This window comes from Neolamprologus brichardi, chromosome 12, assembly GCF_056152115.1.
Source record: "Neolamprologus brichardi isolate AB-2024 chromosome 12, ASM5615211v1, whole genome shotgun sequence".
NCBI lineage: Eukaryota > Metazoa > Chordata > Actinopteri > Cichliformes > Cichlidae > Neolamprologus > Neolamprologus brichardi.
In genome coordinates, this window is record NC_142115.1 from 28,105,810 (window position 1) to 28,133,402 (window position 27,593).

General features: G+C 39.4%; 2 protein-coding genes across 4 annotated transcripts; both read left to right on the forward strand.

Annotated features, from left to right (window-relative positions):
- Window positions 1–1,743: 1,743 nt before the first annotated feature.
- On the forward strand, window positions 1,744–7,789 carry fsta (follistatin a). 3 transcript variants are annotated; one of them, XM_006789983.2, is made up of 6 exons: window positions 1,744–1,923; window positions 3,062–3,259; window positions 3,435–3,653; window positions 3,781–4,005; window positions 4,638–4,868; window positions 6,243–7,789. In XM_006789983.2, coding segments are annotated over exons 1-6 (966 nt in total). In that variant the 5' UTR covers window positions 1,744–1,832; the 3' UTR covers window positions 6,245–7,789. The 3 variants fall into 3 exon arrangements, with proteins under 3 accessions (XP_006790046.1, XP_087705410.1, XP_006790047.1); XM_087849284.1 differs by having other exon boundaries at window positions 6,638–7,789; XM_006789984.2 differs by having other exon boundaries at window positions 3,062–3,253; window positions 6,638–7,789.
- Window positions 7,790–8,508: 719 nt separating this feature from the next.
- On the forward strand, window positions 8,509–26,461 carry ndufs4 (NADH:ubiquinone oxidoreductase subunit S4). Its single transcript, XM_006789985.3, has 5 exons — window positions 8,509–8,654; window positions 11,210–11,288; window positions 24,503–24,675; window positions 24,790–24,863; window positions 26,266–26,461. The coding sequence occupies exons 1-5, from the start codon at window positions 8,572–8,574 to the stop codon at window positions 26,367–26,369; spliced, it is 513 nt and encodes a 170-aa protein (XP_006790048.1). The 5' UTR covers window positions 8,509–8,571; the 3' UTR covers window positions 26,370–26,461.
- The last annotated feature ends 1,132 nt before the right edge of the window (window positions 26,462–27,593 follow it).

Here is a 27,593-nt window from a genome sequence, read left to right on the forward strand (position 1 = left end):
TCCATTACTTAAAGATGTTTCAGAAAAGCTTGGCTGAAATGTTCAGTCTTTATCCAAATATACAAAAGTGCATAAAGCGCCGGTGATTACTCTGATAACAGTCAACACAAGCTATAAATCATTTTGATAACAATTTTCTGCAGAGGGGTTAAAATGAGATTAAAAATATACAAATATTTGCTACCAGAGGATCAAATAGCTGATAAGGACTGCAGAAAATTGTCAAAATATTTGTTCTGGTCTCATATTTGCTGTATCAAATCCAGTTTTGTTGATTGAAGGAAATGAAGACGATTGCAAGGTCTTTTATGGGGGGTTTTGTGTTAAAAAGTTGTTTTGCACTGAAAATCAAGCAGTCAGAAAAAGCATGTTGTCTTCTTATATGATGTTCATTCGTTCGAGTCCTGTGTGTGCTATCGTGGAAACCCCCTTCCTTTTGAGCGTATCTCTTATTGTTTAATGTAATAACATTAATATTGTTCATTGCTTATAACAGTAATGATCTGTCTGTAACAGAAGTGATCACATAAGTAACGGTTGACGTCTTTTTTTAAGAGACCCCCCCCCCCCCCCCCCCCCCCCCACACACACACACACACATCCTGGTCTATATTAAAATCTTACATAAATATAGATTTGATACCAGATATTAGTATCATGGAGATAAACTGTACAGTGAGTGGTATTTAACTGGATACAGACAAAGAGATCACAGTGTCTTCTACCTGACCGTCAGTTAATTAATTTCCTGGTGTCTGGTTCGCACAGCAGACACTTTGCTTTGGAGAGCTGTAACCAGAATTCCGCTGAAGAGGTCGCGCAAGGACTTCTGAAGGAGTTCAGCGTCTGTGAGCGGAGAGCAGTGTGTGTGTGTGTGTGTGTGTGTGTGTGTGTGTGTGTGTGTGTGTGTGTGTGTTTCATTCAGTGAAACGCAACACCCTGCTTCTCTGTCTGAAGGCTCTTCGGAAACAGGTTTGATTATATTTAAAAGCTTGACCCGGGAGAGAAACCCAAACAACTGTCTGTTCTAACATTAGCATTGCGGCTGCGGACTACTACGAATTCTATTATTGTCTGGGCTCGGATGTGTTCCAAAAGGCAACTCACATCAAAAAGATTTGCTCTTTTGTCTGCAGTTGGTGGAAAAAATATATATATATCAGTAACACCAAACAGTAACCTTAATTTGAAGGACTGATGGTATGCCTGGAAAGGTATGCTGGTAGTGGGCCTGTCTGTTCATCACCATCATCATCGTCATTATTATTATTATTATTATTATTATTATTATTATTATTATTATTATTATTATTAAAGAGCACATGTCCACGCCATGTGTATAGAGGATGCAAAGCCCACGAGTGCTCTTTTTCCACGAGGAATCACGTGAAAGTGAATAAATGATGTGATAAAAGTATCAAACGGGTTAAAATTAAACTTCGGGAACAGTGTTGATTTCAAAACAACAACAACATTTTTATATCAGCTCATACTTTTTTCCATCTTGCGCTTTCTTTCTCTGCAGAGTGCCTGAGCTCCAAGTATGGTGTTTTCTTTCAAGTATTTTCATATCCTTTAATTATTGCGGCAAAGAGAAAGTTGCTAGTAACGATGTCACCTGATTGGGATTGAAAGAACTTTGGTAAGGAAAAAAAAATTTCCCCACCCCCATAGAAGAGGAGACCGCCCACCAGAGACAGTCAACCCGAGACCCCTTATAGATTTAAAGAGAGGCTGCATTCTCAGACTGACACTTATTCAACACTGCCACCTTAAGCAGATTACTTTTGCGCTGCCTGTGTCAAATACGTGGTTCACTTTGCCTCTCCATCATGTTTGGGATGCTGAAACACCACCTTCACCCGGGCATTTTTCTCTTGTTCTTATGGCTTTGTCACCTCATGGAACATCAAAAAGTTCAAGGTAAGCTCTCCTTATCAATTTCCTTTTATTCTCTTTCGCTTTTTTTTTCTTTTTTCTTTTTTAAAACGTGCACTGCTGTCAGTCACAGAACCCGCGGGGTGTCTTCCACTTGCTGCCACCGAGAAACTTTTCAAAGTTTCTTGATAAAAGTCTCTCTACATCAGGCAGTGATTGCGTAAAGCGTATAGAAAACAGGTGCCCTGTGGGACACTTCAAAGTGAGATTATATGGCAAGTTTTGCAGTCGTCACCATGCGCGCGAACTACAGCCGCCACGCCGTGTTGGTAACTGTCTTTCACAATACCTGAACATAGTTTTGCAACTGTGTGAGCGTTTAGCATTCCGCGATGTTGTTGTCAATCCTCCAACAAACTTCAGAATATCCACTGTGAGCGTGTTATTTATACATTTCCCGCAAGTAGCCTTTCTGCACTGTGTGCAAAACCAGTTGCAGTTTTATACCTATGCAGGCTTTTGCACCCATCATTCATGGTTTCGGGGGACATATTTCAATTCAGCATAAGAAACACACTATCTCGTGAAGATTTAAAAAAAAAAATGTGTTTGTGTCTTTGTCGGTTTAAACATGCTGTTACTGTCTGTGGGAAGTAATATTTTTTTTGAAAAACTGTTATGTGTCACAATTTAATATCTCTGAAATAAACTTTACATTGCTTTTTTAATAAGTAAGTCATTGTCTGGTTGCTGTCTGGGATAACGTAGTGAGTGAGGCGTTGGAGACGGTGGAGTGTGTAGCCTTGTTACCTAAAAACCGTGGTTTTCTAAAGGAGAAAGATTGGCTGCTATTTAACGCTGTCTAGACGCTCCCGTTTCTGTCCAGTGATAGCAAGCAGACACTGGGAATAAAAGACAACCCCCCCTCCGAAGATTCTTCTTACTTTTTTGGTTATGGCTGCATTGTAAGGGCTGTCAGTCACAGTTGGGATAGGCAAGTGTTAACAGTCTCGGAAAAAAAAAAAAAAAAAAAAAAATCAGACAAAATACTGTCGGGAGGGCGAAAAGGGAGGGAGGGAGCGTCTCGGATAATACGGCTGCGTGTGTATATTGAGTCTGGGTCAGCGGGTTTTTAGACGTCCAACATGCGGCATTCGAGTTTTTTTGTTTTTTTTGTCTACAGCTGGGAACTGTTGGTTGCAGCAGGGGAAAAACGGGAGGTGCCAGGTGCTCTACATGCCCGGGATGAGCAGGGAGGAGTGCTGTCGGAGTGGAAGACTGGGGACGTCCTGGACCGAGGAGGACGTCCCCAACAGCACGCTCTTTAGGTGGATGATCTTCAATGGCGGAGCTCCTAATTGCATACCTTGCAAAGGTGGAGGTGCACTCATTTTCCTTCGTTTTCTCACATTACATGTAATCACTCATTTTGGTTAATGAATTAAACTGGTGTTCTGGTTTGCGTAATTGTCCCATTACTTTACGCGCCAGAATACACACCAGGGGGAAGAAAAAAATCCTCATTAGCATCACATAACACAGAGCTTTTGTTTTAGAAACCTGCGACAATGTTGACTGTGGGCCCGGAAAGAGGTGCAAGTTGAACCGAAGAAGCAAGCCGCGCTGCGTGTGCGCACCAGACTGCTCCAACATCACATGGAAAGGACCTGTCTGCGGCTCTGATGGAAAGACCTACAAAGACGAATGCGCACTGCTAAAAGCTAAATGCAAAGGTCATCCCGATCTGGACGTACAGTACCAGGGCAAATGCAAGAGTAAGTAAATGTAACTGTCACCACATTTCTGAAAGCTGAGCGAGCCAGAAAGAATCCGTCGCTTTCTTGTATTTCTTGCATTTCGTGTCATTTTCACACAACTCTCCCAATGTCTTTGTTTCGCCAGAAACGTGCCGTGACGTCTTGTGCCCCGGCAGCTCCACATGCGTCGTAGACCAGACCAACAACGCGTATTGTGTGACGTGTAATCGGATTTGCCCCGAGGTGACGTCGCCCGAGCAATACCTGTGTGGAAACGATGGGATCGTCTATGCCAGCGCCTGTCACCTGAGAAGAGCTACCTGTCTCCTCGGCAGGTCTATTGGAGTGGCATATGAGGGAAAATGCATCAGTAAGTCTGCAGCTACACGCATGAAAGCGTGAGACTTTACTCCCCGAGAGAGAGAGAGAGAGAGAGAGAGAGAGAGAGAGCGAGAGAGAGAGAGAGAGAGAGAGGTGCAGCAGTCACCGACTCTGAAAACTGTTTGAATGCATTTTCTTTCTGGCCAGCTCTGCAGTAATTCACTGCTCATTTTTGCCAACATTCCAGTGAGGAGGGGGTCTTAGAGAGAATGCGTGTTTGGTAGTTGCTTGTGTTTGCTCAAGAAATGATAGACATCTTATTATTTCCTGATGTTGGCAGCACTTTCCCATTTGGGAAAGAGAGAATGAGAGGGGGAGGGAGATGGAGGAAAACAGGGGAGTGCTGGGGGCCATGAAGACATGCTTCAAGTTTTGAGTCAGATTGATTCTTACACAGATAGTAGTCAATTTCAGTCTTGTAGTCTTTAAAAGGCTAATTAAAAACAAAGCTTTCTGTTCCACACCACGAGGCCTTATCCAGTAAAGCAGGATTTAGTTTTTATTCTCTCTAATTCTCTAAAAAAAAACTAGGTAGTCATCTGATCCTGCTTGAAAAACATTCATGATAATCCATCTAATCAAAGATTTCCTCTCTCCTTATTTCCTTCTCTCTTCTCCCAGAGGCCAAGTCATGTGAGGATATCCAGTGCAGCGCGGGAAAGAAGTGTCTGTGGGATGCTCGGATGGGCCGAGGCCGTTGCTCATTGTGCGATGAGTCCTGTCCGGAGAGTAGGACAGATGAGGCGGTGTGTGCCAGCGACAACACCACATATCCCAGTGAATGTGCCATGAAGCAAGCTGCTTGCTCAATGGGGGTGCTGCTTGAAGTCAAACACTTAGGATCTTGCAACTGTAAGTAAATTACAAAAGCAAAATATAAAAAGAAAAGAAAGAAACAAAATCCTCCCCTCCTTCTCTGAGCAAAAGACAATATTCTATGTTGCTTTCCCAACAAAAACCTCCCGTGAAATTGCCCCCCACCTTCCACCTACCCTGATTTTCCCTGAGCTCCTACCCCGGCCACATCACCAACCACAGCTTAAGCAAGCAGAAAAGACTTGGGGAATGGAAGAAGTTGCATGACATTGTCCTCGTTGCTGGCTTTTGTTCTCGTGTTTAATTTTCGTTTTGTTTTCACGTTTTCCCAATTCTGCAAATCCTGCTAACAGAAAGATGCGTGAAAAACTTATATCAGCAAACTGTTTGCAGTGGATCTATACTTTCTGAGAAAATAGGTGTGTCTATGGTCATGCTAGTGACCTGCGGGAGCAGGTTGCCTTAAATCCCATGCAGTATTTTTTCAGTCATTAATGGTTTAATGTCCAAATCTTTACAGCTTGTAAATTCCATGGTCACATTGTTAATTCCCTGGAAATGGTCTATTTTCTTTATTTTTTATTTTTTGTTTTTGGCTATAATCAATTTATTCAAAATGCACTGACTCTTGTGACATAAACCACACTGCCAACATGTCAGTTAAAAAAAGAATATGTTTAAACAGACGTATGACGTGCATAAGGTGATTGTAACATTGGTACCATTGATAACAATGATGGATTTGTACACTACGATTCATGTAAACTGCCTGTCATAGACCAGTGTGAGCCATTTATAAACCCACAAGTCTCCAGACAAAATACTAAATTTAACAACAGCTTTGAGGTAGTTTCAAATTGACATTCCAAATTTCTATTTAGAAGGTTGTTTGTTTGTTTTTCCTAACTGGCTTAATATAATGTGATTAAGGTTTGCAATGAAGTCCAAGGGACCAACTTTATGATCACCTCATGGGCTAAAAGTCATAATTTACAGTGTGCAGATTGAGCATAAGCTTGTTGATCCCCGCTCCCTTACTTCCCATCCCATCATCAGAAAAACGTTCATTAGCTAACTCATTCATACCGCTTCCAGTGACTGTGTCGTGTATCAAAAATCCTTTTGGATTAATGAGGGACTACCTGTGTTTTCATGTATCGTTGCCCTTGTGCTTGCTTGTGTGCTTTTTTATGTGTCCAATGTAAATCTCTTGTGTAAAAAGAAAAAGAATATACCTCAGAACTGTGCTAACGATCTCTGACCTGCTTGCTAAGGTCAGGCTGTGACACAGAGTCCTCCCTCCCTGTTCGTTTGAGCCAGATGCTAAAATATTAGTAATCAGAGAAAAGAAACTATAGCGAGTCCAAGAACACAAAAGCACTTTTCTGTGTTATGTGTGTCTGCTTTCAGGAATCTGCTCAAAAGAGACCTGAGCCACTGGAACCATCATCCCCAGTGCCCCTAAACCCGCTTCCCATCCTCCCCTTAACCCACCTTGTGACCTTCCCCTAACCTCCAACTTGCCGATCCTTTCCATTGTCGCTCCTTTTTCTCATGTTGCAGCCCTGACTTGCTCGATTATGTAAATGGACATTGTATAATTAATTGGGGATGCCACAGCAACTGCTGCTGCCAAGTCACACAGACTCTTCCTTACACAAACATAATCATATACACAAAAGAAAGAAACAGAAAGGCGGCTGTGTGCCAGTGGCTTAATTGTGAGATTTATTTTTTTGACAGTGATATTCTGCGCTGTTGTGGTCCATATTCATACAACAGCTACCATATATTCTCCCATATAGCCATTACAGAAGACCAGGAGGAGGATGAGGAAGATGACGACTCAGACTACATGGCCTATGTCCATTTATCTTCTATACTGGATGGATAGGCTCACATCACTAGGGGAACAGTCCTAGGGCAAGGAATCATGTCCATACTGTACATTATGTGTATGCTTATTTATTTTTTAAAGAAAAAGGAAGTATACATATAGTTCAGTCTGCTAGATGTTTATTTATACTTTTTGTGTTTTATAAATTATACATTTACATTGTCAGGCTATCACCTACCATGATATATTGTGTTACCACTCATTTCCCTTTTTTCTTGTTGTCCCTTTTACTTTCTTTTTTTATCATGAAGAAATATATTTGTCCAAAGAAAAGCAGTGTTATTTATTTTTCATGGTACCGTGTAAGTATAAGTCCTCTTCAAGCTGTAAATTGCATTCCCTGAGCTGTAAAAAATCTGCTTGTTTCTGTCAAATCTCTATCACAGATGTTTATGTCACACATACATAAATGCATGTTTAGGCTGTGTGTTTATTTATTGGGAAATATATCAATCATTTTATGTACAGAAGTGTGTCTGGTTTGTTTACAACTATAATTACTGACCAAAGGGATTCTCTCAATGGTTTTGCAAAAGAGCACTGTAAATGGTGCAACACAGCAGTGATGGAATAGAAAAGAAAAAAAAGAGCCATTTAGTTTTTTCTTTTCTTAGTTTTAAGTTTCCTTCAGTTTTAGCCCTTTAGGTTTGTTTCCACATGGAGACTGTAGACATAATTAAATATAGCTTTTATTTTGTCTCACTACATTAGAGGTAAGTTTGGGCGATACTTGATTACTTTGGAAACAATGTGCCATTAACATTTGTGAGCTGTCTTCTTGCCAATGTACTCCGTACTGCTCTCACAGAGCTACACTAGGACTAACATACTGCAATACTCTACACTATATCTGACTTCTTCACTTTGTTTCTTTTTATTTGGTTTTTTTTTCTCCTCAGAATGCATTTTTTTTGTTTTCAAACATCACAAGAGAAATACAAAATTCTGTTATGAATATATAGTTTTGTATTTTTTATGTAAATGTCATATGTACATACAAAGTTTGATGGTATTTGTACAGATATGAAGAGTGAATCAATAAAAGTTTTTTTTCCTTATACTTTTATCTGACTCTGGTGAATTATTTATTAGTGAAAAACATATGTCTAAATCTATTATAGCTTCAATGCAAGCGTTTACTTTAAAGAATAAAAGACTGGAGATCAATCAGATCAAATTAAACCATACATTTTATAGGCTTAGTCTATTTTGATGGCCATCACTTCACATCATTGTCATGAGATATTTTATTCATTTGGACTGGCTAAAACTTGAGCTATAAACAATTTCTAAACTTAAAAATGATTTGCTAAAAATGTTTATTCATACATATCAGTAAAACTACATTACCTTTACCCAGGGGATTTTATCTGCATTTCCTGTTACTGAATGTTCCAAAAACCACGTTGCGAATATACAAATGAATTTACATGGTGTACTACACAATATTGATATTGTGCAATACACAATGTAAAGTATATACACGTATTAAACATATGTTTTAAGAAACAAATTGCTCCGTTTTTTAAGCTGTCATCAGACAAAGCATAAGAAAACGGGCAGAAAAAAGACAAACATATAAACTTCAGTGAGTAGACATGAAGCACAAGCAAATTGAAATTCTTCTCAGCGTGCGGGGTTTCCTTCTATTTACACCAAAATAATTGTTCTTTGTTATATAAGAGAGCACTGGCGTAAGTAGATGTCTGGGCGTCCCTTGGTGTGCTATGTGACACATCCAAAAATTCGGTTGGCAAAGTCCTTCATGTACCAGCTGTCTCCGCCACCCGCGCGTACTGTTTGTTCCTTTGCGGTTACCGTACGTCATCGTTGACAACAATCATGGCGTCCTCAATGTCACTTCTCGGATTGGGACGTTTGTCTGCTTTTAATGCAGCTTCTAAAATGTTCTTAAATCCTATCAGGTAATTTCATATTAATTGTTTATCAGGTTTCTGTTCGCACTTGATACTCTGAGCTGAGTTTGTTTGAATTATTTAACTCCCAAGTCGACTACAGCACAGAAGCCGTGCGTCTGTTAGCTTGTCAGCGGCAGAGCACTTTAATGAAGATTTTTCTTTTTCTCTTTTCAAAATAGAGGTTTCGCACCTAATGTGGAAGACTTTATACACTAAACAACGTCAGCGCCTGTACGCTTTTATCTTGTAGTACACTGGGCTTGTAGATAATGTCATTGTCCTTAGAGCACTTGCTTGCCCAGCTAATTGGCTAATGCTAGGGAATCTAGTTAGAAATCAGTTTAAAAGCTAACACAATTAAATGGTGCTCACTGGTCTGCACAGCACGTGCTATATACCAGACCGAGACAACTTTATTAAATAAGTGACTCAGCCGACAGCTAAGCTTACAATCAGCTGTAGGGAGCCTGGAAGCTAACAATTAGCATGAAAGTAATTCACTGCTATTGATATAATACAGTGCTTCTCTCGCAGTAACAAATCTGCCAGTTATAGTTTGAGGTGTTCATGTAGCCACCAGACCCCAACGATACTAACACAAAGAAAAATTACCTGTGTTTGTGGAATGATTTTAAACAAACTGACCCCCGTGCTGCTCTTTTTGCCACTTTTTACCACACAGTTATTTGCCACAGTTAGTGGGTTTTGTGACACTTTAAAAGTGTACCTCCATATCATAAATACTTAAATACAACAATATTTTCCGCATTCATATTTCCGGTTAGTAAGGGCAGTTAAATACGATGGTCGCTAATTGATGGCTTGCCTGGCAGTCATCAGCATTTGTTTTTAACACAAGTTAACTACAAGTCTTCCTCTAAAATCTTGAATGAGAAAAAGAGGAGGCTGAGCTGGAAGTGGCATTTGAATATGTTGACGATCTTTAAATTAAATCCCCCTTTAGCTGAAAGAAGAAGAATATAGACTTTCAGTTGTTCATCACATTTTTTTAACATTTAGTCAGAGCAGAATTGATGTTGCACAACTGATTAAAAATTCATCATTGTCAATGATAAATGCCATTGGATTTTTCCATCATCAGAAATGATTCTGTAAGCTGTTACAACAGTTGACAGTTGTATTCACAGTTACTGTCTCCTTTGGGAGTTTTTAAAGAGAGAAATAATACGATGCATGCTTTTACAACTTTTATTATTCACACAATAGCATTATGTGCAGTGCATTAGCTTAGGTTATTAATAGATACCAGATTAGAATATGTAGTGTAACCATGTTGAAAATGAAATAAGAAACTTATTTTGTTTTATAGAGTCTGGAAAGATGGAGATGATAAGAAATCATTGACTTGCACAGTATTTTGTTGGCAAAATCTGAAGTAATCTAAAAGCCAGATCAGTGATTGGACAAATCACAGTATTTCCTCAGCCATGTTGATGAGGAAGCATCCTATTACCCCAAGAAACTGACAGGGATAACAGTTAAATGAAAGCCAAAGGGTGAAAAGGAAAAAGCAAATGTATACCCAGTCATCTATGCTGTGTTTTTCAGTCATTGATGGGTTTTGCTACTTTTGTCTCCCCTGCTCTCAGGTTTACCATGATTGTGTGGTTTGTTTGTTGTTGTTTTTTGTTGTTGTTGTTTAAATGTGTGATTTCTGTGTGTGGGAAGGGAAATGGTTTTACACACAGAGCTGAGCACACAGTTAAACAGATTCAGAGGTGAAGTGGGTGGATGAGGTAAAAAAGAAAGGGAAAAAACTGCCTTTTACCATGCATTAAAAAGTGTTAAATATTTAAAATCTTAAATCTAAAACAATGGGAGAACTACTCTGTTTCATTCTTAAGCCAGTTTTGGGTTTTATTTACAGACACATGATATACATTTTTATATAAATGGTCAGAAATCAAAGGAAAGTGCGCAGATTTTGGTTAAATAAGGTATAAGAATCATTGCTTTATCTGTATGTTGTCATCGCGAATACTCCAATGTGTAGTTACTCCCCAAAGCTCCTTCAATGCCAGGAAAAATGCAGAGTAGGACTTTATTCATGTGATTAAGCTGTGCAATGATTACACCTGAAACTATATTTGTCTCTTTTTTTAAAAAAATCAGTTTTTATTGAAAAAATCAGACCTGAGACTGTAGTGAAATCTTAACATTCATTTGAAATAAATACAAAATTATGAATATATGGAACGTGCCATTCTGTGATGGCACGTTGCCGTTTTGTGATGGGGCACGGCTGCACTTTGACAAAGAGCTTCACAGTCCTCGCCTGACAGTTGACCACAGCCAACATTAAGCACGTCCTGTCATTAGGATGAGAGCGAGAGTCTGCCAGAGATTCACCAGACAGAACTAATAAGTGGCGGGGGGGATTCCCTCCTTGTTGCTTCCTTTTCACTGTACCCCCATCCCACCGCCTCCTCCAAGATCGTCAGCATTTCCAGAGCTTAACTTGTTTGTGTAATTTCTTTGTCACTTGTGTACTTTTGGTGCTTTGTGCTTAGCTTGTAATCACAATTTAATTTTTTTCCCAGGTCTACAAGCACATCAACACTGAGACTGGCAGAGAAACCAGGACAAGACACACAGCTTATTACAGTTGATGAGAAATTGGTAAGAATTCATCCCTGCTCAATCTGAGTTGTACATTGGTGTTTGTCTGATCTTCTGTCTTCCAATTACTCTGCTGGGAAAAAAAAAAAAACGTTAAAAAATTTTGTCATCTGCTGCCAAACTGAACTTGTCCTAGACAGTAGGCTTTTGTAACAATATGACAGTGATGACGAATATCATCATTTGTAGTTCTGTTCACAGCTCTGATTATTCCTATCCTCACAGTCCTCCTAGGTTTAAATGCCAGTTCATGAAAGAAGTGACTACAACTATTTGAATGGCTGAGGAAATGGAATTTTTTCTAACAGGAGAAGTGGAGTAATATTCACGCACTGTAATGCAGTTATCTTCACTCAGTCCATTTACAATGTATAGTTTTGGGAGGGGGGGTTACATTATGAATGCCCCAATGATATAAATGTGGATACAGTAAATCATAAAAATACCTCACAGAATAGTGCAAAATTATTTTGTTAATGATAACAAAAACTATAGTCTCGGGTGCTTTCAAATACTCAGTCAAAAGATGGAGGGCACTATAGTAAAGTATTGCCATACCATGTGCAGTATATGTTTTATGTCAGCTTCCCTGCCAGTACCTCCCTGCTTGAACATTTTCCTGGGTCAGTAGTGACTGATTACTGTGATCATTAACAGTTACACATGATTTCTTTTGCTCTTTCTGAAGTTTCACAGATTCATCACTTGTTTGAGGGCTCTTTGTTTGGCATCAGCAGTTATCAGATGCTTTGCATGATAGTTTTATTGCCTCTCGTGACAGAAATATTTCATAATGCTTGGTTTGTGCTACTCTTTCAATGCAAATTTAGAACAGACAGGCCCGAGTCAGCCTGTTCTGTTGGTAGCATATGCCCAACAAAATGATTTTGTCTAGACTTGTCGACTTCATCTACTCTGCCTTCATTCAGTAAAGTACGCAGCTGCATTAGGATAGCTCCTAATGCAGCTGGGTGATAACAGAATTTTCTAAATCGATGCAGCAGAACGGTAAATGTTGTTTTCTCTGTCATACATTGACCTGCAAAGTAGGCAGTGTTATGTGCCTGTAGTGCCCAATGCTGGTTTGGGACATTTGCTGAAGTCGCTGCAAACAGTTTATCAGGACTTTTCACAGCGCTTTCTGTAACCACAAAAAGCTTCATGGAGTGGTATTATCCAAATTAGAATTTGATGTTTACACATGCACACACAAAACCAGGTTACGAGTGAAGGAAGTAATGTGTAGAAACAGTTTAGCAGCACATCTGTGTTGCAACCTCTTTCAATTTGGATTGTTAGTCAGGCAAATTAAGAAAATTTATCAGGGTTAACTTGGGCAAATGGTGAAGTCTGTTTTTGTTTTTTGTTTGTTTGGGGTTTTTTTGTAGTTTTTAAGAGCGATGAAAATGGATTTCTGGGTCCACATATGCACAAGGGCAAGAAACTGACATTTAGGATTTCTCAAATCTCTTATCATTTCTGTCTACAGTTTCTGGCCTAGTTTCTGACTTGCGTAATCTCTATGAAAGCAATTTCAGAAAGCCGACTTTCAATGTGATTACTTAAAGATGCTGAAAGATTAAATCCCTATGAAGCCCTGTTCTTCTTTTTTCTTCTTTTACATGGTGTCTATGACTGGTCTGTTTTGGGCGCACACTGTTGCTCCAAAAGAACTGTTCCGTTTAAATCAAGGCCCAGTCAGAGAGAAGCTAGTTGACCAGGCAACGGTTACTTTACTGAATTACTATTTCTAGGATGTGGTATAGCTCTGTTTCGCTTTAGTCTTTTTTTTTTCTTTTTTTTTTTTTTTTAGCATTAAGTGCTGAACTATAGTCTAAACAGTGATAACCAAGCATTTGAAGTGGTTAACAACGCACCAACTGTACAAAACAAAGACTGATCTTTGACATTACTGCTTTGTCATAGAAAGTTGAATTAGAAGGTTACGGAGAAAGAGGGAGTTTGGGGAGAATGTGGGAGTCTGTTGTGGACTTGTTTTGGGGCGGGGGAGCAGTATGGGCAGCGTCAGTGTGCTTTTGTCCCAGACCAAAGCTGGCCATACTGGCAGACAAACCTTTGGCTGGGCGGAGTGTCTGTCTCTGTCCTCTCAGTAGGGGCCACAGAGAGGCACAGCAGAGGAGAGGAAAAAAAGGGCCTCTAAAAAATGTGTGTGTGTGTGTGTTGGGGGGGTGAAAGAAAAGAAACTAGCATGGAAAAAAGTTTGTGAGACACCCTGAGACTCACGAAAAAGACAGTGGCCACTTCAGTGTTGTTGGCCACAGAGGTTCCTTTGTAGCATGCTGTTACTGGCGACGAGGGGAAGTACTCTAATGTTCACCCAGACAGGCCGAAAAGAGAGGCCCTCAGCTGTTTACAGTACAGTGGCCTCCGTCTCACGTGGTAGAGGGCATTGAGAGCACTCTCCCTTTTGGGCATTCAGCGTATGTCAGCACGCTAGTCATTCATCAGGCTGTCAATAAGTGTGAATTGCTTTCTGGTTTGACCAATCAAAGAAAGATCTCGATCCACTGAGAGGTTATTCAGGGTTTGCACGCCGTCTCTCTCGACCAGCCTGAGGAGAAAGTGGAGTGCTGCTCGTTGCGTAGTGAACATTTCTGAATAACCTCTTTCAGATGATATTGCATTTTGGCCTGGGCAAATGATATTTTGAATTCACTCCAAAAACTCTGCATGAACATTTGTCTGATACTCATTATCTTGTCCTTAGTTCTCGTGTGTCCAGAAAATGCAGACTTTACAAGAACATAGATCTCTACATTGTGTTTGGCCATCTCCATTACAGACGAATTTAGAATCTCCTGCTGTGTCAAAAATCGGGGAAAAGGACATTTAAAGTAATTTGGACTGCAGACAGAAAAAAGTTTTAAGTACTGATTAGTCACAGAAAGTTTTTATACTGACAGAGATAAGTCCAACTGCTTTTCTGAAACTGCCTTTCTAAGTGTCATTCACTAAAATTGCGTGTTTTTTGTTTTCAAGTTAAGAGTAATTGTAAAAAAAAAAAAAAAGTATGACGATCTGCTTCTGTTGTTCATCTTATATGACAATAAGTAAGTAGCTGGGTTTTAAACTGCTGACCAAGCAGAACAAACAATTTAATAATGCCATGTGTAAGGCTTTTGAAGAGTAAAAGATGAACTGATTAAAACTGTTTGAGAATCTGGTTGTTTCCTGGCTGAAATTGGGCCTTTGGCATACATGGAGGTAAGCATGGTCAGTGTGTATATAGTTAGGGCTACTTGATTTAGGCAAAAAACAAAAAAAAAACACCTATTACGGTCATTCACATTTTAGACTTGAGAAAACACAAAATCAAAAGATTTATTGAGTATAAAAAAGTGATTTTTTTTTACACTAGATGTAGGGGGGGGGGGGGGGGGGGGAAGAATCAAGCAAAGGCATCATCTTGAAACAGTATTTGCGTTTTCTTTTTTCTTTCTTTTTTTTACTTAAATAGTAATTGAAAGCTAAATTTGTAATTGAAATAGCATTTTGATATGTTACAGAGCCTTACTTACAGTAAAGTCGTTGCAGAGGAGATGATTTTGATTTTAGGGTTGACTGTAAACTTCTTTAGGAGGTGCCAAAAATTGGTAGGTTTTGTAGGATTTGAGTGTTTTCACCTTTTTCCCCACATTTAAAGCTCTAAGTTTGACTTTTATGAGCAAAATTTCTGGGCCATTGGCTGATTTTCAGAAATGATGCCAAAGAAAAGGACGTGCGTGATGGTCCACCAGTGCCTGTAGCTGTTCCCCGGCGTGCCCATGCCGACCTGCTTTTGTTTGTAATTACTGTTTGATTAAGCATGCTGGGCAGCTCCCAGTGTCCGACTGGCTGGCCAGTGATACACAGCTTTACACGGAATGTCTACAACCGCAGTCAATTAGAGTCAGGCCTTTTTGCTTTACTCTCTGGTCCTTTGCACAAACAACTGTGGTTATAACCATAACAGCTGCTTCAATATGCAATACAATATCTCTCACTAACGCTTGAGTCTTGCAAACAGAACGTTTACTTCTCCTTCAGCTGTGGCCAAACGCGCTCTCTCTGTCCACATAAAGGCAACACCATAATCTTAAAGCGCTTGTGAAGCCTTGTTATAGAGTTCTCTAAAGGCACTAGGGTTTTATTAGCCAGAGAAGGACCGTTATTAGACCGTGGGGAATTGAGTGAAAAGGCGGAATGACGACGGCAAGAGGAGAGTGTAGGTATGTCCACTCGATGCTTGGCATGTTTACGTTTGATAAGTTTTTGATTTCTTTATTTATTTATATAATTTAGAGAACAGCATTTTCTTGGCAAGATGTGACATCACATCTGGCTAAAAGATGTGGGGTTCTATTGTGGTAAGATGGATGAGTCTAAAAGCCTGTTGTCGGTTGTTTTTAAAGACAGAAATTGAAATCAGATCTAACGTTTCAACCACAAGATCGTTCAAATTTATTTTTGCTGTCGGACTCCCTGATACAAAATAATTGTTTTGCAAGTGTCAAAATCCCTTCAATTACCACCACAATTCCCCCCCTTCCCCCACACACACACACTTGGGAAATGGGGGGGAAACAAAAAACTAAAACCCACAAAAACTGCCATTCTAGCTATGAGGACATTGAGCACCACCACTTTAAGTCTGCAGTACAGGCGTGAATATCCTCTGTCGAGCCTCAGAGGCAGAGTGACCTACAGTGGAGCAGACCACATTCACCACCCCATCAACCCGCTTTTCCCTCCCTTCCCTCCTCTTCCAGCCTTCCTCCTTCCTTTGCACATAGACAATTTAAGTATCTGTTTTGTCTGCTTGCCCTCTTACATGGCGCACTTGTGCGAAAAAAAATCTCTGCTCAAGTTTGAAGTAGTGGCTGAGAGGATGTTGGTCTTTGATGAATGGCAGACAAGAGGTTTTATTATGTATCATCAACTAAATAGTATTTCATTCATTAGCACTCTCTTCCATAGACTAACTCTCTGAAGAGGACTCCTCAGCTGGGGAGTTTTAGGAAGTGTCCAACTGCTAAGTGTTGTGTTTGCAGATTGGATGAAAAAGGATTGCTACTTCTGTTTGACAACACTTCAATTTATTCATTACTTGTAAGCTACCAGCTCTTTTTGTAATTTTGCAAGCTGCTTTTGGTATTCATAAAATGTGAGATGCCAGACGATTAACCCCACCCCCCACCCCCCGAGTCAGAGCCTTAACATGCTCTAGGAAATAATGCTTAAATAGTGTTGCTCTGTCTTATAACTTTAAGTAATTGTTTTTTCCTCACAAACTTGTACTCCACTAAGATTTTGAAACTTAAAAAGATACTCACAACTCACAGTAAGATTAAATTGAAGCGGGGCAAGTCTTTGCTTGACGCATTTTCATAGTTTGGGTTTATTTATAAATTGTTTTATTATAAAATGACATTTTAGATGCTCAGACAAACAAGTGTGTCTGCATCCAAAATCTTCATAAATGACCCCTCCTCTCTCCTCTCTTTACCAGTATGTGTAATGTGAAATACAAGATGACTTTCATATACCAGCTGCTTCTTGTTCTCCAATGTTGAACCACTCCCACACATGAGCAAGCAGCATAATATTTGTTTCTATTAGAGATGCCCCCAGTGTCCAGTCAGTAATTGGCACACTTTTTCCACTTCAAAGACGTCTGAAGGTGGGAACCGGCCGAGGCTGATGAGTGAGGCTCTTGGTCTGGGTGTGGGCTGGACATTGGGGCGTTAGGGGCTTTCGGCACATGCTGACTCAACATGATTCAGCTTTGGTGACCTTTTGACCCCTCTGGGTGCCAAGTTATAGATTTGGCATACAGGTATACATCCTATGATGAGCTTATTTGTGTGGTGGCAGCCCTGGTGTCTATAAAAATGTGACGGTGACGCTAGAAATGTTCTGCCAGAGCTAGTCATCCTTTGTTTGCTTGTTTGTCTGTTTGCTTGGTCACTGTACTAACTGGAAAACACACTGTGTACTTCAGCTGAGAATTGGAAACCTTAACAAGTCTAAAAAAACAGCACGCCAGTAGTAATGTTTAGGTAATGTGAGCAGGGCTGTTTAGGGGAACAGACATTAACCAGTTAACCACAACATTAAGACCAGGACAGGTGAAGTGAATAACAGCGATTATCTCATTGCACTGCAATGTTCTGCTGGGGAAACTTTGGTCCTGGCATTCTTGTGGTTCCATCCTAGATGCATTAAACATGACAAAAAGCCCAAAGTGCTGACCTGTCCTCCAAACTTCCCAAACTTGCTGGTACGGTTGAGGAGCCACAGGGTAGTGACCAGAGAGCACAGAGTGTAAAAGCTCAACACTATCAAACGTGATCATTTGATACCAGCAGATCCACGTTATTGTTGGCAGTTAGACATTTTGGAAACGCTGAGTATGTTGAATGCTCATTTATGGATGATTCATAGGCCAGTGTCCAATGTTAACAAAGACCTGACTGAAATTGATTGAAAAAGGAACCAATGTCTAAAGGAAATCTTATAAAGACTTCAGAAAGCCTGGACAACTTTTGCTCAGGATTACTTTGAAAAATGAGTCCTTGGAAGACAAAATTGAAAGAAGAGTACTTTATATGCCAGCAGAAGAGTGCCAGATAATGTTTATATATGAGCTGAACAGGTAAAAAAGTATCATGGCTCATGAAAAACAACCCAGCTACAACTGCAGCCTTGTGGGGGTCACGTAAGGCTACTGGCCTTATTGTACTCTGGCTGAAACCCTGAAATCAATAATCTGTATCCATCCTGTTCTCCACGTTTTCTCACCTATCTGGTTTATTGGAGAGCTGATCATTCTCATAACTGATAACCAAGTCGTCCTGGATCATTGTAAGAACAGATGTGGCATTCCTTTATTTTATGTTTAAATAAATATTTTTTTAGTAACCAGTGGGAGTATCCAGTGATTAAGTGAAAAGACAGGGGCAATTAGTTCACTGAGTGATTAAACAGAAGGTCTTTATATGCACCTGTTTTTAATTCTTTGCCAAACCTGGGTACTCTGCAGCATAAAGAGCTAGTCTGTGTTCCAAGCAGTAGATATTTTCATCAAAATGGAATTAGATGAATAAAATAAATCATACAATTTATGATTTATATTGCTTTACTTTGACATTTTCTCAAACATTCTTCACAAACTGATTTCAATATTCTTTCTCTCTTTTTTTTTAAAATCTTTTTGGCAACCACTTTTTAGGGTAAAATACATTTGATCTCTTTCATTACCTTTTCAGAAATGCAATGTATACCACAAAAATCCTTAAACCTTTATTGTGTTTGGATTAGATCTGCAGATAATATCAGGAATAATATGAAAAACACATTTTATATCACAGAGCAGGCAAAGGTGGGTTTTATATCCCTTTGTATAAACTGTGGGAAATGAACTGCAGGAAATGTAGACATTCACCTGCAAATCATCTGAAGTTGACAAGATCGGTTAAACAATATGGGAAGAGTGGAGGCTGGAAGAACACTTGGAGAAACAGACACCCACACCCGGCATCTTGACTTCTTCAGCAATTAAAATAGGCTGTAGTCTTCGTCTTCATTGGCGACTGGTTTCTATATTTGGAAAAATAACTGAGTTAGATTGAAGATGGCTTTGAGAATAGAGCTGTCATCTCAGCGTGCCAGGTTTAAAGACTTTGATGCAGTTATACCAGTCGTTGCAAGTCAGTTTACGCGAAGAAACATCTTTGACTGGTGTACAAGCTTCTTGAATATATTTAATATATTTAATGCATAAACACACATCCCTGTATATTAGTTTTGAAGGTGAACTCTGTATTTCTTGAAGCTAAAATAAAAGAACTAACACCATAATAATTCTCCAAAGTTTTTACGTACTGCTTCTATAAATTATGCACTACTATGCAGGCTGCTGATATATGATAAACCTTCAAACTCAAGTATCTGTTGTCCAAACTGGACTTCCAGGTGCACATTTGGTTCTGGTTCATCTCCTTCAAACATGAACTGATCATCAATGACCAAAGAAGGAGCTGAAAATAAATGGAAATTAGACCAGTAGATTCCTATGTCAGGAAGATGGACTTTGCAACTCTTTGTATTAAAATATTCAATATTTTGATCACAAGCAACACTGTAGGTTATTTACAACAGGTAAGCCACTTTTGTATTATGACAGTTGAAAGAAATAAGACCCCACTGATATATTTTCAGAAATCTGTCTGGTCTGTTAATCACCTGTCTAGACAACAGTTTATCTAAACCGTGTCAGTCTTGATTGGACCCGAATGAGTAAAGAATCAGGTTTGAGGTTGTTTGAAGGAGTGCTTTTCATATTTTGGGTCAAAGTTGTTCTGCTATCTGCATTTCCTTCTGAGCAACAGCTGTCTGCTCCCCACAGTGTGTGAGTGTTAAGAAAGCCACAAATACAAAAGTGTGTTCATCTATATTTTTTGATTGATAGTTATTCATTCCCAAGTCTCACACATTTTAAATGTCAACCATCACAACTAATGGCCAAACCTGTACCCTAACCTAAACCTAGTTGTGACTTTAACCCGAAAGCCAAGACTTCACCCTCAAACAGGCCTTTAAAAGGAGGTGGGCCAGCCAGAAATGTTGTCACTTTGATCTAAAACTCAAACTGATTTCCACAAAGACAGATGGACATTTATTTATGTGTTATGTTTGGTTTCCTGTGCTATATGACTTCATTCTCTCATGTTGTTTGGATGAGCAGTTCCCAAGACTGAACAGACAGGCACGCACACATTTAGCGAATGTATCCTTAAAGGTGGCCTCGTTTCAAGAGCTGAATGTTTGCCTGCATGTGTTTGAGTGGACATCAGTAAAGTGCAGCTACATAAATAACCTGGGTTATACTTTATTTGAATGGATGCTGCACTAATTAATAAAAACAGTACATTTCACAAATGTTTAATTTGGAGGTATTTGGGCATCCAGCTTCCCTCTATAAAACTATTCTTTATCTATTTCTTTCTTTGGTATCTCACCGCTTCCTACAGTTTTTCCACCAGACTTAAGCAGACTGAGATTTCTGTCTTGTTTACACCAAAAATTTCCATCCCAGTTCTCTGTTGGAGAATTAGGGGTACTAGCTTTCAGCATTCTGGTGGGCCCAGTGGCCCCACAGCGACAAGCCCCTGTGCTCTTTATTTGGCACGTAGCCTGGAGGTGTCAGAAATATCGACACGCTTTCACGTGACGGAGATTTTGCCAGCCATTACCCCCCCTCTTTGTTAAGCCCTGCATTCTGTCTGCCCAGCCAGGTATTGTAGGGTCCCGTTAAGGCCCTGTGAATAGTGTCAAACTTGATAGTTCTCATTTCGCTTCCTGTACATGGCAGAAGAAAAAGTGCCCACCGTGTGGGTTTTCCTTTTGTGACGGTCCTCTCTAGTCTTCCTGGGAACACACTGCATTCCAGCCACAATCGTTCCTTTTGTGAATCTGGGTATTGTGGGTGAGCTTGTTATGCCGATAACCCTCCAAGCTTTCAGGGTAATGCATGCAAATATCAGAAGTCTAGACTTGTATTTTTGCAAACAATGCCAAATAAGCAAGCAGAGGCTTTTCAGTGATTTAGAAGAGCGTTTGTTTTGACACATTCTCCCTTTTTGTGCTCATCCACACCCAACCTTAGGTTGTGCTACATCTGGAGAAATTATTGCAACAGTTTACCATACATGTCACGTATTTTTCACAATAATAGTTACATGTAACTATACTGTGGCCTGCGGATCCCAAGAGTGTCATTTCTAATGTGTCTCATAGAGGGACGTAATGGGTTCAATCCCCTAGAACAGACCAGAAATTCCACGTTTTATAAAACTCTGCAAGTTTTTCTTAATGCTCTCTTTTAGAATAGTGAAACCTTTGGAGCATAGCCTTTTGGAAATAAAAAGTTACAACTTGCAGGCATTTTAAAGCATTTTTGATCACCTGCTGGAAAAAAAAGGAGAAACCCTTCATCTTATTTTCTTGCTGTTTAACACTGTCTTGTGTGTTATTGTGTCATGAACCATTACCCCCTCTGGGTGAAGAGAACATGTTTTCTTCCTCTTTGTGACAAGAAGGAATTGTTCGGGTTAAGTAGATAGGGCAGCCGGAAATAATTACCAAGCACTTGTGACGGTTTTTTTCCTCCCCCCTTTTGTTCGTCTTTTCCCTTTCATTTTAACGATCTTTTCAATGTTCAGATCTTGTTTATGATTGCATGGCAAAAGATGTTTCACTGAAACAAGCAGTAGTTTAGCAGTTGGACCTGTAATTTACTAGGCTTAAATACCGTTGGAAGCTCCTTTGCCAAGAGGAAGACGGGCTTTTGTGTGGAGTTCATGCAAAATGACCCCTTTCTACAAATCAACTGGCAGATGACAGACAATGATGAAAATTTGATTCTTTGAAGTTGTAATGGCCATTGAAATGTGTAAAATTCTTGTATTGAAAGGAAAGCTCCCTGGAAAGCCCTCAGTCTTGGGTGGCTGCTGCCTGCGTGCTGGGAGGTTCGTCTGTGTTTTGTCGCCGACTTCCCATTGCTTGTTTGCTAATTCCCTGAAGAATTGGACCAGATCTTTGATAGGAGCTCCAAGGGGCTCCAGTCGCTCAGGAATATGCATTCAGTGCACCCACAGACCCTTCCTCATCCAATTGTCGTGCTGTCCTACTTCATGAAGGTCTGCAACTAATTGAGGATTAGGAATTAATTTCAGAGATGGCCATTATATTTCTTGTTTTATATTTTACATTTTTTTGTTCTCTAACTTCACGATTGACCTTTTCACAAAGTGTGCGTCTGCCCAATAACCAGTACCACTGCAGACCTACACAGCAACAAGTACATTCATGCACCTTTTTGCACTTTCTTGGCAATGTATTCATGAAAAAATCAAGCCAAGAGAGATTTGCTATATGTACAAGTAATGGTGACTTTTTGTTAATGTCAACATGTGCAAAAATGTTATTTGAAAAACAAAAAATAAATAGAAACGCAGAACTAAAACAAAAACATGGAAAAAATAGAATAAAATCCCATCCTGCCACAGTTGTGGGTATACACCTTGATTTCAATTATTCAGAGTAATTTAAAAAAAAATTGAACTATTTAAGGCTCTAATATATACTCTTTACACACATTAAACAACTGTTTGTTGTGGTATTGGTGTAAAAGAGAACGATAGTAAAGGTAATGAAGGCAAATTAATTCGTTATTAATAAAAAGCATTAAAAATAGTTATTTTGTTTCTATTTTTCTTTTACATGTGAAATACTTGTTTTTAAATCTCTTTTCAAATTAACAATATATGTGATGTAATCACAGATTTTGTTACTGATTAACATTAAAATGGTACACATGTATATTTGACTTAGTAACATATCCAAACCAATGCAGACAGGTTAAAGCTGAGGAAAGATTCAGAGATAGTTGTTCACACCTGTGCTGCCAGTAACAACCCAAACTTGAGCTTGTTTTATGGCACCTATAAAACAAAGTTTAAAAAAACAACTATTCAATTCTCAGACTTTTTTGTGTTTTATTGTTCTTTGACATTAAAGATGTACTGAACCCCCTTTTTCCACCTTAATATTTTACAGTGGGAATAAATCTAAGAGATTGATGTGAAGTACAAAAATATAAAACATGAAACAGTTGATTACACAAGTAACTTTTATGGCCATCAAACATTTTCCTGACCTGTTCTCCTGACATTGAGCTCTTAAAACATGTTGCTAAAGTTGTATTTTTTATACCTGCAGGCTGACATCAAGTGTTTTCTTTAAGAAAAGCTTACGTTTCGCATGAACTCCTAATGTTCGCAAGGAGAGAAGAAGTCATGAATAATCTAATCAAAGTAGAACACTTCATGTGGACTGCTGGCTACCAAAAACATGTTTTGGGTTGGGTTTTTTTTTTTTAATAAATGGAAATTATTTATCAATTTCTTGTAAATCTGTAATTGCCAGAGTTTTCAGTCTTAGTCACACAGGCCTAGAGCTCAGTTGGCGACTGCTGGGCAGCAACTGGTAAATAGAGAAAATGTGTATTCCCCAACTGGTTATGAGTCACTGTGAAATCAATTGTTAAAGCCAAAGTCATGAAGGCCTAGAGGCTGGCCAGTGACCGAGTGGGATCCAATTGGTGAAATTGTTTGTGAAGCGGTATATGTGATGCACAGATATCTTCCCATTTGCTAAGGTGAAGATTGAAGGGGCTGCAATCTTCACAAAGTAAAAGTTTCACTCTTTAAAACATGGCAGCTGTCCATCTCTCTGTAGCTTTTCTTTTACTCTGTGCAACTTGTCTGCTGGAAGCTTCACAGTCTGTCATCTTCTTAAAAATCAGGCTCTGGCTGTTAAAAGGCACAACTTTTAATGTGAAGATGAACGTTTTGCATTTCCAGTTTGGAAAGTTGCAAGTCAGCATCTGGAATATGCAGAACACCATCAGTAACCAGTGTGATTACTACTACTGCGTAGTTATAGTAATTGTAATTAATTGAATCCCAAGAGAAAGCATTTCATTGCATAGCTTAAACTGTCACACAGTTGCCAGTTAACAGTGAAACATCACAGCTCTCCAAAAGTTGATTCTGTTCATCTGGACGTAACGTTTTGTGGAAGAAACATTTCGTCACTCATACAAGTGACTTCTCCAGTCTCAGCTGACTGCAGGTTTATAAACAGTACATTTGCATAATGACTGAAACTAGCAACACTGAAGGAACAATGGGCTGGGAGTGAGTGACAAAACGTTTCTCCCACAAAACGCTGGGAGAACCGAATCAACTTTTGGAGGTTTACTTACCTGGATGATTGAGCATGCATCAAAACATCACAGCTGATAATCAATAGGAAAACCTGGCTAACCAACAGGATTTGCAGCTCATTTGTGTTCAGTCATCTCACATCTCCACCAACCAAAGGTTGTAAACCACGCTTCTGTTTGGAGGGAGTTGTTACACAAGCATGCATGAAAAGGAGTTTGTTTTCACATTGTTTATTACAAGTGACTTGCGGAACACAAGTAGTAATTGGTGCATCAGTTGTAATGCTGGATAGTCATATGAGGTCAAATGACGCCACACTTTAGAAATTAGAAGCACTCTCCTAGTTTAGATTTTTATCCTGGTGTTTTGTTAGTTTATTTACTTTGTTACCTAAAGTTTGTGTTTAATTTCTGTGTCCTTTAGGACATCACCACTCTGACAGGAGTCCCAGAGGAGCACATCAAAACTCGTAAGGTTCACATCTTTGTGCCAGCCAGGACAGCCATGCAGTCCGGCGTGAACACCACCAAAAAGTGGAAGATGGATTTTGATACTAGAGAGCGCTGGGAGAACCCACTGATGGGCTGGTCCTCAACGTGAGAACCTTCCACCTCCACCTCCTGATTCCTACAGCACATAAACTGACATTATAGAACCTCTGCACACAGTTGTTGAATTTTGGATTCTAATGCCTTGTGTTTCTATTTTAGAGCTGATCCCTTGTCCAACATGGTGCTGTCATTCTCCTCCAAGGAAGATGCCATTGCTTTTGCAGAGAAAAATGGTAAAGAATTTTTCAGCCTTTGGTTAAACAATATATCTGTTTCATCATTTTAAAAGTGACAAAACACTGTAACAAAGAAGTCGAGAAATAAGTCCTCTACAAACAGGCACATAGATTTTATGATACATACAATCTCCATATATTGACTCGCCAACCACGTAAATAGTTTTTATCTGGATTTTGTCATTTGTTTCTGGCTGCAAGACAAATAACTCTCAGCAGTGAAGTGAGCAGACAGTTGGACAGGCAGTGGTTCATTGTTACATACTGCTGGTGGTGTTTAGAGTTGTGTTATCAGTAGTTTTGTGGCATTAACCCCGTGTATGATGTATCTGGACTTAAAATGGATCAGTGTACACTTTGGTCATGAACAGTTTTAGGGCTTTGTCCATCTTCTGGTCTGAATCAGTTGAGTTTGTATGCTTTTAGCCTTTTCTTGTGATTTTTAGGGTTCTTTTCACATAAAAAAAACAACACAAAATTAACCAAAATGCTAAGAATGCGAGTGGAGACTTAACATAGATTTTATGGCTAGTTGCTACAGTTTCGTAATCTACATTTTTCTGGTATTTCTGACCCAGAAAGCAAAGCATACCTGGGCTATGGGAAGGCTGTTTGGGTTGGATCCAGGGTTAATCACGTTCTCACCATAAATGAACCACTCTGGAGTTTGTTTGGAACTGGACCGAGGCCACCTCCTCTGAAGGGTCTCAGTGCCGTTTACTGTGTTTACATCTGCACAAACGAATCGCACGGAAACGAACCCAAGTTTGATTAAACTGTGCAGGTGTCAAAACAACCTCAGTTACTGCATCTAACACAACTGACCATCCAGAGCAGTAACATCATTATTTCCACGGTCATGTTTGCATATTTTAACATAAATCATTTACAGTATATAGTTATTTATATATCAGGGGATATATAAACTGTGAGCAGAGATGCACCTGTGACCAGATTCTTTCAGGTAACTTTGCTTTAAAAAAAAAATAAAAAATTGTGTTCCCAGTTGACCTTTTTAACCAAAAATAGTAATGGTGGTGCACCTCCAAGCACCTGTCTTATACCAACTAATAAAAGATCAAAGGAATGCTTTTAATGGACCAACCAGCTCATTAGACAATCAACTACAGCCCTGTTTTAGTAAAACAAAATGAGGTGGTTTTCTGTGGAGTCTAATCAAGTTCATTTTTGACTCAGAATTGAACCATCTGGGAAAGTTTGTTGAAACCAAGCAAAGGAAACGGGCTTACTCTGTTTATTGCACCGAAGAGATTAGAGCTGTTCTGACTACACACAGCTCGTTGATGTCTACAAAACACCTCATTGTGGTTGGAGCTCGTCCAAAAGGAACATACGTGACGTTATCAGCCCCATCACTTACTCTGATGTTTTCTTTCAGGTTGGAGCTACGACGTAACAGACAAGAGGACCTCAAAGCCACGGGTGAAATCCTACGGAGCAAACTTCTCCTGGGACAAGAGGACCCGGCGGTCCGCCAAGTAAACTGAAGACGCCCACCTGTTAGGTGGCCTGACCTGCAGCAGACCTGTATCATTCTTGTCAATAAATTCATAATTATATATGAGTAAACCAAACATTTGTGTCGTAATCGCTTTTTTTCTTCAAACATTCACCTCATTACCGACTACCTAATGTTGTCCATCCAATTAATGAAGTGTTTGCTCTCCAAGTCGAGCTGTGCAACAGTAAAACAAAGGGGACGGTATTATTACAATCTGAACCTGTTTAAAAACAGGGATAAATACGTCTGTAGGCCAAAAGCAGTGACATTTTTCCTGTGTGAGTGTTTGTTTCCATCCAGTTACCCTGATTGTTTTGATGTTTGGAAAGCTGCACAACTGAAATTTAAATAGGACCTTGCAACATCTGTGCAGCAAAGTCACTTCTTTTACAATCCAAATCCAAAAAAAAAAAAGTTAACTATCATCACCTTTTTAATGAGGTGTGCAACACTAACTTGGATTTTGATTTCACAAGTTTTGGAACAATAATCCACATGAAATTAAAGCTGGAAAATATTCCACTCATAGTTTAGGTTTGTAAAATATCAAAAAATGTTGCCTAATTTCTCTTAATTCAAAACAAAACAAAACAAAAAACAGCATCTTAGAACCTTGCGGAATATTCTTTTAACCGAATGGCAAGTAAAAAGCTACAAATCCTGATGAGTTGAAATCAGAAATCAAAGAAAATAAGACTTGTAATGCGGAAAAATAAGATTTAGATTAGATCTGTTTTACATGAATCACACAAACTCTTCTAGTTTTAATGGACTTGAAATGCTATTTGCCTGAAAGCCAAATAACACAACAAACCAATAAAAGTATGCTGGTCTCACTGTGGAGTTTCAATTTCAGAACTTTAGTCATAAATTCCCTAAAATTCCAGCTATTTACACTTGGCAGCGCGCTAGTTGCCAGCGCTTGTATTTGCTCTTTGTGTTCAGTAAACAGTGGTGTTACTTTGCGCCGAGTCCCCCAAACCTGCGTGACTGCACTGATATTCACACACCAATCATGGGCGCCTAATTGGTATAGACCTTCATTAATTACCGCACTGCATTGCAAATCTTTCACAGCCTTGTGCTCGCTATTTATTTTGTTCTGTCACTCGGCACATCAAAAGTGCCGATCTGATATGAGCGTAATGGTCCATCTGAAGAGCAGGGCATGAATGACAGCATGTGTTGCTTTTCCCCTTTGAAAT

What these genes read in the sequence shown, in the direction of transcription:
- fsta (XM_087849284.1), top strand. Translation starts at nt 1,833, where the DNA reads ATGTTTGGGATGCTGAAACACCACCTTCACCCGGGCATTTTTCTCTTG. An exon ending in GGAACATCAAAAAGTTCAAG is followed by an intron (nt 1,924 to 3,061) that starts GTAAGCTCTCCT and finishes TTTTGTCTACAG; the next exon opens with CTGGGAACTGTTGGTTGCAG. An exon ending in CATACCTTGCAAAGGTGGAG is followed by an intron (nt 3,260 to 3,434) that starts GTGCACTCATTT and finishes CTTTTGTTTTAG; the next exon opens with AAACCTGCGACAATGTTGAC.
- ndufs4 (XM_006789985.3), top strand. Translation starts at nt 8,572, where the DNA reads ATGGCGTCCTCAATGTCACTTCTCGGATTGGGACGTTTGTCTGCTTTT. An exon ending in ATGTTCTTAAATCCTATCAG is followed by an intron (nt 8,655 to 11,209) that starts GTAATTTCATAT and finishes TTTTTTTCCCAG; the next exon opens with GTCTACAAGCACATCAACAC. An exon ending in TGCTTTTGCAGAGAAAAATG is followed by an intron (nt 24,864 to 26,265) that starts GTAAAGAATTTT and finishes GTTTTCTTTCAG; the next exon opens with GTTGGAGCTACGACGTAACA.